At 42.0% G+C, this 11,473-nt stretch overlaps 1 protein-coding gene across 1 annotated transcript; it reads left to right on the top strand.

Annotated features, from left to right (window-relative positions):
- Window positions 1-9,503: 9,503 nt before the first annotated feature.
- Window positions 9,504-11,180, top strand: LOC115781933 (cyclin-dependent kinase inhibitor 1C-like). The gene is made up of 3 exons (XM_030731877.1): window positions 9,504-10,212; window positions 10,375-10,492; window positions 10,965-11,180. Exons 1-2 carry the CDS (start codon window positions 9,690-9,692, stop codon window positions 10,488-10,490), a joined length of 639 nt encoding a protein of 212 aa, XP_030587737.1. The 5' UTR covers window positions 9,504-9,689; the 3' UTR covers window positions 10,491-10,492; window positions 10,965-11,180.
- Window positions 11,181-11,473: the final 293 nt, after the last annotated feature.

Genomic DNA, 11,473 nt, shown 5'->3' with positions numbered 1-11,473 from the left:
TGAATGAGCAATTCTTAAACTGAGTAGTGAAATTAATAAAGGATAAATGACACGAAAAAAAATATGTAAAAAATAAGTGGACTCAGATGTTATTAATACACATGAGTATTGCTGACTTAACCTTAAACCAACTCAAAAAATATATGACAAACCTCATTTTCTATCAGTACATGTCAGGAAAAGTTTCCCACTTATTGTCATGTTTCGGTGCTGATGCACTGTGCGGAAGAACATGGATGGATGTATGGATGGGTGGAATTTAAAACCTAAAGATATAATTCTTTAAAATATATTTCAGCTATAGAGTTAAATGTATTGCCAAGTTTTCAATGTTTCTATCACTGTTTTTAAAGTGCTTTTTCAATCACTGGCCAAAGTAGCCATCATATGAGTGTTTTGGTATTGTGCAGCCAAGTTCTGTGCTGGCTAGATGAAGCACACTGAGGCCTGACAACCCCAACACCCACTGTTGGTCACAAACTGTGAGAGCAAACTTTTTTTTTACATAATGGGAAAGAAATGGCAGGAGTAGCCCAAGGCTGTAAGCATTTCTTGGAAATTGTTTGATTGGGTGGCGTATAAAAACAAAAGCACTGAAGAATGTATTGCTTCTAAACAGCCCATTCTTCTGTCCATCTACGATCAAGAACATAGCATGTTGGTCTTTAATTACTATCATTTATAGTAAAACTTTAAAACTATAACACAGCACAAGTCAAGGAAGTAAAGCAAAGACCTTCAAAAGAGTTAAAAAAAAATAAATGTAATGGGTCATTAAGACAAACTATAAATTCTTTTACTTTGAAAGGAATCGAACAATAATGGAACAAGATATTTACTCATGCAACAGTGCTATAAAAACACTGCAGGAACTGTTCCAACTTCTGAGCACACAACTCTGTACAGAATGTTTTTAAAGCATGAACACGGGGTTATATAATTACAGCACACATTTTGGCAGAAAAGTATCCAGTGGGATGATGGCTGGTGGATTTATTAACTGAATAAAGCACGCACTTCTTAAATTTTCTGTCAGAAAAAGAAGTTGACTCCACAGTACAAAATTTTCATTTTCAAGTTTGTTTTTTTTCCTTTGGCTGATCTATAATATGGAAATAGACATTCAGGCAATGTTTGCAAGAGTCACAGAATATGCGATGGTAGTTTTTTTTTTATGTTGTGCTGTTATGTAGAAAATCAGCTGTGCCAGTTCTCTTTTTAACCCATAAATGGTTCAAAATCCTTCAGCAATGATTGTATCCATTGCACAGCTGTATTTGTGTTTCTCTTTGTATTTTAAAACATGCATTTTCCCTTAAAGGTCTGATGAATTTACACACACACACACACACACACACACACAGACACAGAGGCTTTTTCATTTGATGGAGTGGGTCGTCACTAAATCACCCAAGAAGCCACTCCTTACGGGTGTGTCACATGATTGCCAGCTTCAATCTTAGAGACAGCATGCAGAGAAAACAGTTTTATAGCCGTCACAGAGGACAGTGGCTCCAGTGGCCATTTATCCCACTGCTGAAAGGCCCAGTGGTGATGCCTGCAGCCACTCTGCAACATCAAAAGGATCAGTTTGTTCGGGTGAGTGGTCTGTGTCGGGGGTGGGAATGGAAGGCAACACAGTAGAAATAGCTTTATAGCTCCTCAAGAGCAGCAACAATAAAAGCAGAGCACAAACAATGTGTTTCAATGGCAAACATGAAAAACATATAAGAAACAAGTTAAATACATCAATTGGGATGAATGCGCTCAAAATAATGCAGTAGATAGAGTAATATTCTTTCTTTCTGAGTTAATGTACCAGTTTGCCTCTTTTTTCATTCATATACACTGTATAGGTTACTATATATACAGATTTATTGTACTGCTTTAACATGACCAGTGGGAATGAAACGTTAAGTTAAAAGAAATAAAAATCCAATACAAAATCGACTGCTGAGATGCACTTTTAACTAAATGTATAATTTGAATTTGATTTCATTTCACATTTTTTTCTTTCTTTCTTCTTTTTTGGTTCAAGGCCTTCCTTTGATTAATCAAATCTCTGACAATAGCTGAAGCACATTTAAAGCTCGCCCTCTCCGTCTGTTCCATCAATCAACATGTTGCCCACAGTCTGCTGAGCCTGCAGGGTCTTTTTAAACTTGGACTGGGCCCTCTGGATATTTCCACCTATGTCAAAGAGCAAGTTAAGTCATCTGAAGCGTGTGTGTGTGTGTGTGTGTGTGTGTGTAAAGATGAAAGAATCATACCACTCCATGTGTCAGCTAAATCAGTCATGCTACATAGCTGACTGACCATTCTTGATGAAGGAGATTATTTTCTCTTTGAGAAACTAATGGCTGCAGACTTTCTCCTTGCACTTTAATTGACTTTAAACCATCAGCTGATAATATCAGCTGGAAGAGTATGCCTGAGGAGCAGAAGACTTATTCCCACAATCAAAGTAGTGTGAAGCAAATCTGTAACCAGCCTGGACCTGAGTGAAGTAATGAGATAAGTTTTGTTGCACTGAGTAATGAGTAAATAATCAAAGCAGAGGCACTGATCAGACTGATTAACTGAAGGGTTTTTCTTCCATCAGCCTGATAATCAACTTAGGAGGATGCTGTTTATGCAGTTAACTGATTACTGTGAATATAAATAAAATTAAACTGAATTCTGTGTTTAATCGTTTACACTTACTTTGAATTGCTTCAAATTAGGCTATCCAAAAGGGTTGCATTTTAGTAAACTTTATTCACCAGCAGGGGACGCCACAGACAACACAGATTTCCACCTTCCTAAATCAAACTGACGGTTTTGTAGCTGATGAGCCTTCTATAAGTCTGACCATAGATGTGTCATTACTCCGAGCATAGTTTAACCCTCGAGTGAAGGTGTTTTAAGTGAGTGGGCTAATTTATATTTTATACAAAAAAGAAAACAAAAAAAATCACATCACTTTGAATGGCTTTATTTGTGTTATCATACCTTTTATATATATATATATATATATATATATATATATATATATATATATATATATATATATATATATATATATATATATATATATATATATATATATAGTTGCTTCCTATATATATATAGTTGAGTTGCTGAGATGCTTCCCATATAATTAGGAAGCAACACTGATTGACAATCAATTTCACATGCTGTTGTGCAAATGGAATAGACAACAGGTGGAAATTATTGGCAATTAGCAAGACACACTCAATAAAGGAGTACCTGTGCTTTCTGGCTGATGTTTTGACAGAGTCTGGAGGCGCCGTGGAGAACGATCTGCTGCCTGCAACATCCTTCAGCATGACGGATTTGGCAGTGGGTCAGTAATGGTGTGGGGTGGCATTTTTTTGGAGGGCCGCACAGCCCTCCATGTGCTCGCCAGAGGTAGCATGACTGCCGATATGAGACCCCTTGTGAGACCATATGCTGGTGTGGTTGGCCCTGGGTTCCTCCTAATGCAGGACAATGCTAGACCTCATGTGGCTGGGGTGTGTCAGCAGTTCCTGTAAGATGAAGGCATTGAAGCTATGGACTGGCCCTCCTGTTCCCCAGACCTGAATCCGATTGAGCACATCTGGGACATCATGTCTCGCTCCATCCACCAACGTCACGTTGCACCACAGACTGTCCAGGAGTTGGCGGATGTTTTAGTCCAGGTCTGGGAGATCCCTCAGGAGACCTTCCTACACCTCATCAGGAGCATGCCCATGTGTTGTAGGGAGGTCATACAGGCACGTGGAGGCCACACAATACTGAGCCTCATTTTGACTTGTTTTAAGGACATTACATCAAAGTTGGATCAGCCTGTAGTGTATTTTTCCACTTTAATTTTGTGTATGACTCCAAATCCAGGCCTCCATTGGTTAATAAATTTGATTTCCATTGATAATTTTTGTGTGATTTTGTTGTCAGCACATTCAACTTTGTACAGAACAAAGTATTCAATGAAAATATTTCATTCATTCAGCTCTAGGATGTGTTATTTGAGTGTTCCCTTTATTTTTTTTGAGCAGTGTATATTACTACTATTTTTCCCTCCAAGCTCGGGTCCTCTACCAGAGGCCTGGGAGGTTGAGGGTCCTGCGCAGTATCTTAGCTGTTCCCAGTATTGTGCTCTTCTGGACAGAGATCTTGGATGTTGTTCCAGGAATCTGCTGGAGCCACTCTCCCAGATTGGGAGTCACTGCCCCGAGTGTTCCGATTACCACTGTCACCTTCATCTTCCACATCCTTTCCAGCTCCTCTCTGAGCTCCTCTCTTCGCACATACAGTAACAATAAACCATGGTTCAGCGCCAAGTTAAAACAGCTTCGTCAGAATAAGGATGACGCCTATAGAAGTGGGGACAGAGACCTGTACAAGCAGGCCAGGAACACACTGACTAAAGAGATCAGATGGGCGAAAAGAACATACACAGAGAAACTAAAAAACAGGTTCTCAGCCAACGACCCGGCATCAGTGTGGAAAGGCCTTAAAGACATCACAAACTACAAGAGTCCACCACCCCCTACTGAAGCAAACAAAGACCTGGCTGATGATCTCAACAGCTACTACTGTAGGTTTGAGAGAGACAAGTCTACATCTCCCACTCACTCCAGCCAGACAACAACTGCCCTCTTCACACCCTTACCCTCTCTCCCTGATCAAACTATTATCAATCTACTGGAATAACAATACATGAAAAGGAGGTGAGCCAGCTTTTCAGGAGACAAAAGATCAGGAAGGCACCAGGCCCAGACGGTGTCTCCCCCTCCTGCCTCAAAACCTGTGCTGACCAGTTGGCTCCAGCCTTCACGCAGATCTTCAACAAATCCTTAGAACTGTGTGAAGTCCCCTCCTGCTTCAAAAAATCCACCATCATTCCAGTACCAAAGAAACCCTCCATCACTGGATTAAATGACTACAGGCCTGTCGCACTGACGTCTGTAGTAATGAAGTCCTTTGAGCGTCTGGTGTTGGCTCACCTGAAGAATGTCACAGGACTCCTGCTGGACCCCCTGCAGTTTGCCTACCGAGCAAACAGGTCAGTGGATGATGCTGTTAACATGGGACTGCACTACATCCTACAACACCTTGACAGCCCAGGGACATATGCTAGGATCCTGTTCGTTGACTTCAGCTCTGCGTTTAACACCATAAAACCCGATATCCTCTCCTCCAAACTCTCTCAGCTCACCGTACCTCCTGCCATCTGTCAGTGGATCACCAGCTTCCTGACAGACAGAACACAGCAAGTGAGGCTGGGGGAAATCACTTCAGATACACTGTCAACCAGCACTGGAGCTCCACAAGGATGTGTCCTGTCCCCACTGCTCTTCTCCCTCTACACCAACGACTGCACATCGACAGACCCGACAGTTAAACTCGTTAAGTTTGCGGATGACACAACAGTCATCGGACTCATACACGATGGTGACGAGTCTGCATATCGGCGGGAGGTTGAACGGCTGGTGCTCTGGTGCAGTCAGAACAACCTGGAGTTAAACACGCTTAAGACTGTGGAGATGACAGTGGACTTCAGAAGACACCCCTCATCAATGATTCCCCTCACTATAACCAACAGCCCTGTGACGAATGTGGAAACCTTCAAGTTTCTGGGAACCACCATCTCTCAGGACCTGAAATGGGAGCTCAACATCAGCTCCATCCTCAAAAAGGCCCAACAGAGGATGTACTTTCTGCGCCAACTGAGGAATTATGGTCTGCCGCAGGAGCTGTTGAGGCAGTTCTACTCCGCGGTTATTGAACCTGTCCTGTGCTCTTCTATTACAATCTGGTTTGGAGCAGCAACAAAACAAGACAGAAACAGACTGCAGAGAACTATTAGAACTGCTGAGAAAATCATTGGTGCTCCTCTGCCAAACCTTCAGGACTTGTTCACTTCCAGAACCAGGAAACGGGCAAAGAAAATCATCTCAGACTCCTCACACCCTGGACACACTTTATTTCAGCTCCTTCCCTCAGGCGGGAGATACACATCACTGTACACAAAAAAACCACCAGACACTCAAACAGTTTCTTTCCTCATGCCATCACACTCATTAACAGCTGATCAGTAACATTGATCTCTACACAACTGCCTAATGTTACAAACTTTGTTGTCACACTACAACGCACACTACACTTTATTTTATTTTATTATTTATTAGATTTTGGATATTGTAATTCTTAAATTACACTGCACCTTCCCTTCCCAGACCTGTATTGTATATTGTGTATTGTATATTGTGTATTGTATATTGTATAGCATTTAAGTTAAATTATAGGACACTGTATAATACTAGAGAGACACCATCAACCGGAACCAAATTCCTTGTGTGTGTAAACATACTTGGCCAAAATAAATCTGATTCTGATTCTGATTCTGATCCTTTCCAGCTCCTCTCTGAGCCCTTGGTATTTGTCAGGCTTCTCGTGTTCCTTCTCCTTGATGTTGCCGTCACTTGGTATTGCAATGTCTATCACCACGACCTTCTTCCTCAGTTTGTCCACCACTACGATGTCCGGTTGGTTAGCCACCACAAGTTTGTCTGTTTGTATCTGGAAGTCCCACAGGATCTTAGCTCTGTTGTTCTCAGCCACCCTTGGGGGCGTGTCCCATTTTGACCTCGGGACTTCCAGGTCATACTCGGCACAGATGTTCCTGTATACTATGCCGACTACTTGGTTATGGCATTCCATGTATGCCCTGCCTGCTAGAATCTTGCACCCTGCTGTTATGTGCTGGATTGTCTCAGGGGCATCTCTGCACAGCCTGCATCTGGGGTCTTGCCTGGTGTGGTAGACCCCAGCCTCTATTGATCTTGTACTCAGCGCATCTTCCTGATGTATTCATGGATCTTCGTCATTTCATCTAGGACAGTGGTTCTGACACTCACTAGTCCTCAGCCACCTTCCTTCCGCGTTGCGTACAGTCTCAGGGTGCTGGATTTGGGGTGAAACCCTCCATGCATGGTAAGGAGCTTTCTTGTCTTAACATCAGTGGCTTCCATCTCCTCCTTTGGCCAGCTTATTATCCCAGCACCAGGCCCTGACAGGATTCACACCTACTGGCTAAAGAAGCTAGCTGCACTCCACAAGTGTGTGTGTGTGTGTGTGTGTGTGTGTGTATGTATGTATGTGTGTATATATATAATTTTTTTTTTTTTTTTGAGGTTCTTACCCCACGCCACTGTATATCGCACCAATGGACAAATACCTGTAACATTTTTAGAAGTAGACTGAAGTATTTTGTTATGAAACATCACAAGAGCACACACATAAATGGCCGACATGGTCACTTCAGGGTTAAAAGACTCAAAAAAGAAAAAAAAGAACCTTTTGTTAATGAAGAACAGCATCATTTAAGAACATATGCTCCAGTTTTTTTTGTTTTTGTTTGTTTGTTTTTTTAGCATAAGAATAATTATTCTTATTAAAAGGAAGGTTTATTTGTTTTTCAAATTCACTTAAAATTAACTTCTAATGAACTTATCCCCAATACCAAATACCCTTATAATATCTTGTCAGTCTTAAATATTCAGTTTAGAGTCTGAAATCAGGAAATATTTGTAATGTTACTGTGGATGAGTCACACAAACGTCACCATGTAAAGGCGGATCACTTCAAGACATCACCTGACCTTTAGTGGAAGCCTTTTAGGAAGGCTGAACACACATATGGTGAAGCCCTGTCTGCCTTTCTCTTCTTCATGTGACTTTGATGACGCTCACATGTAAACCCCTTGACAAATAGCTGAGCCTCATGTGACAACATGCTGATATGTTGCAGACTGTGGTGTGCTGCAGCATCGTACTCATTTTCATAATAATTAAAAAAAATTATGTTCTGTAATGAAGACTTCCAGCTAAATATGTTACCTTCTTCTTCTTTCGGCTGCTCTCTTTGGGGTCACCACAGGGGATAATCTCCATCCATCTCACCCTATCCCAAGCATCCTCGTCTGTCACATCAACCCTCATGTCCTTCACTACATCTGTGGTTTCTGCACATAGTTTACTAAAAGTTTTAATAAAAGTATTTTTTTTTACTCCATTTGCACATGCTTTGTAAAATAGGATCAGATACATGGAAACTCTTGCTGCATTATTTTTTTAAATTTATTTATGTATGTATTTTTTCTGAGGTTAGTCGTTTCATTTACTTTGAGGTTTGTGCCTCAACCAGCTGCAGTTTTAGATTTGAACCTCTAAGGGACGCTATGCGCTCATCATTCCGCGCAAACAAGGCGTTGTCCGTCTCCCGCGATTGTTCCCCTGTCAAGGCAGCCGGTATCCTGCAGTTAAAGTTGTGGAAGTCATGTTTTCAGTGCCGTGTGTCTGACAGCACGATTATGCACAAAAAAAGAGGGGCCCGAATTTCGTGAAACTCGGTTGGGAGGTGGCGCACTGGCAGCTAAAACACTCATATTTTGGTTTGGATCAAGCTAGTTTTCTTCAAAATTGCAAAATAGTGCATTGTCCTTGAGCTCAGCCAGTCTCTCCTTATAGTAAATCATGTTGTTATAATATTAAAAATGTATCTATTATAGCAAATGTTCCTGTATATATTTAGAAGTTAGCCGGAGTAATAATGAATATTTACCGATAACAATCCCCAAAGCTACACACACACACACACACACACACTAGTGGTAACAAGATGATTATGTCCTGACTGATTTATGCCTTTGTGAGCGATAGACGTACATTTTTAATAGCCTAAAATAACATGATAGAGTGCCTAAATTCTCGACTTAGCTTTATAATAATAACCTTTTTATAAAAGATAAAAAGATGCATTTAGGGAAAAAAAAGAAATATTCTGTCGCAAAGGTGCCTTGCTTTATTTAAGCAAATGAGACAAAGAGTTTTAAGAAAACTGCTCAACTTTTGGTTTATTGCCGTCTTTGTATTGTTTACTTTGCTCCTGCACCAAAACCAAAGCAGCTCACTGAGGTGAATCCCCGCAGGCCGATCTCGCTGTTGATACTCTCTATGAGAGAAAAAACATGAAGGAAAATATGAAGGAATAGAAACTGGGTAGATTTATATGCTGGGTGGCATCGCAGATTCAAACATCAGTTAAGTGGCCAGATCGAGTTTCAACATTTGTTTTTTTGTTTTTTGTATATTAAAGAATAATATACTAAAGCTGTTCAACTACTGAACTCTAAATATAAAATATGATCGCACATTTCTACGCTCTTGGCGTAGAAAAAAGAATCGTGTCCGAAAATAGAATCAAATACACAAATACGAACTAAAATGCAACCCCAACACATTTCTGCTGATAGCAGAAAAAAAAAACTGCCGAGTTTTCCTGAGGTTTGACACTCCGAGAAAATCAAAACGCTGCGCTCTGGTCGGCACGCAGCCAAAAAGGTGCAGCGGGTCGATGGGAAATCAGGGTGGGGGCTTGAAGAGGGCTGGACTTCAGACAGCCAATGAGAATGTCGACCAAGGTGCCCGTTAGGAGTTTATATACTCCAAGGCTTACTATGAAAGCTGTACATTTAAACTGAACGGTGCGGTGTAGATAGGCACAAGCGTAAGAATAGGATACACACACTTCGGCTCAACAACAACAACAACAAGCCTTATCAACACGCCATCTCAGCAGGGATCAATTAGTCGTCGTCGTTTGTAATTTTGGGAGCCTTTTGGAAAAAGAATTTTTTGGAGATGTCCGACGTCCAGTTATCAACCACGCTAGAGAGGCTGGTGGCCAGGAAGACCTTCCCTCTCCACAGACGCACCGGCGTCTGCCGCAACCTCTTCGGACCAGTGGATCATGACGAATTGAACCGGGAAATGAAAGAAAAACTTCGTGAGATTTCTGAACGGGACCAGCAGAGGTGGAACTTTAATTTCGAGACCGACACCCCGCTGGATGGGGATTACGAGTGGCAATCGGTGTCCGTGGATAAGACCCCAGTGTTTTACCAGGACTCTATACAGAACGGCAAAATCCGGGTGCCAGCGGCGCCCGTCACGTCACCCTCGGACTCAGCTCTCCCGGAGACCCCTGGCATGGATGCGCTAGAGCGCTTGGCCGTGCCAGAAAGCAGCAGCACTCCCTGCGCAGGAGAGCTCAACCAGGAGAACCGCACAGACAAACTCAACTCAGGGAAAGCGACTACCAGACAGGTCCCGTGCGTTAGGCGCAAGAGGACGGCCGCTACAGACAGCAACACACACATCACAGGTAAAGAAAAATAGATTTCGCATGTAAAATCTAGTCTGCTCTCAGCTTTAGATTTGCGCCGAATAGACTGGTTATCCACATCCATTCTCTTGTTTTCCGCTATATGCTGTGCATCGTTTGACCTCAAATCATAAATCCAAAATCCATTTGTGTTCCTTACAGACTTCTTCGTGAAACGAAAGAGGGCTGCTGATAAAAAATCGAGTGATGTGACCGCTTGCCACCTTTCCAAGTCTCCAATCCAGGTGGAGCAAACTCCGCGAAAGAGGATCCGCTGAAGGTATGAGGATTTACAGTATTTTCTAAATGAATCACATCGTTTCTTTTAAATCTCCAGATGGGATGATGCAGCTTTATTACACTCTAAATAGTCATAGATTCTAGTATTGAAGATCCTCATCTGTGTTTAGGCTTTTTGCCGTCTGTGTGCTTGTTATGGTTTTTACGCTTTAATTGCAGGGGATTACGTGAGCCAAAAAGGCACAGGACAGTCTTATCTGTGTGGGGGATGGGGAGAGACTGTGGTGGTGAAATCGCAGTAGTAGTGATAGTAGTAGATGTAGTAACACCAGTGGTTGGGGGAGGGAGGTAGGGAGGTTGTGCGTCACGATGTGGCGGGAAAAGGCTTGGGTAAAGGGTGACGCCTTCTACCGAGTCTGAGTCTCAGGTTTCCAGAGAAAGCTGGGTCGCTGTCTTTTCTTAGGAATGGCTATTTTTTTCCGATAACTTATGGGTTTTTACTTCTTCCTCAGGTGGTTTTTGCACTATTTGCCTGCGCATTTTTGAGGATCACGGGAGGATGCTTGTCCCCAGCAAATTAATCGCCGGAGACGAGGACAGAAAACAAGAGGACGGCATAGTGTGGGGACAAAGAAGTCCGAGCTGTCGGCTGTGGCTCGGTGCGCCCCGGCGAGCGCAATCTGAGCACCGGACTAGACTCAGGACTGAACGGTTTGGGGGGGGGGGATGGGAAGGGAAGGAGAGGAGAGGAGAGGAAAAGAGAAGAAATTTTTCCGAATGACTTCTATCCAGTACAAATGTAGCATTCATTGTTGCTTTTGCATACAGCCACTCGACAGTGTTAAATGTTTTAACATCTGTGCAATTCTAAATTTCTTTAAAAGAATCGTCTACACTGGCCAAAAGTGTACAGCTTTATAGAGACAATACCTTATAAATGTTTATTTCTGTTATTTTTTGGTTTTGTTTGCTTTTTCCGTAAATGTATATTTTAAGTCTATTCTAACTTATAATTTATTTA

The sequence above is a fragment of the Archocentrus centrarchus genome, chromosome 6 (genome assembly GCF_007364275.1).
Source record: "Archocentrus centrarchus isolate MPI-CPG fArcCen1 chromosome 6, fArcCen1, whole genome shotgun sequence".
Classification (NCBI taxonomy): Eukaryota; Metazoa; Chordata; class Actinopteri; order Cichliformes; family Cichlidae; genus Archocentrus; species Archocentrus centrarchus.
This window is presented reverse-complemented; position numbering and strand designations above follow the sequence as displayed.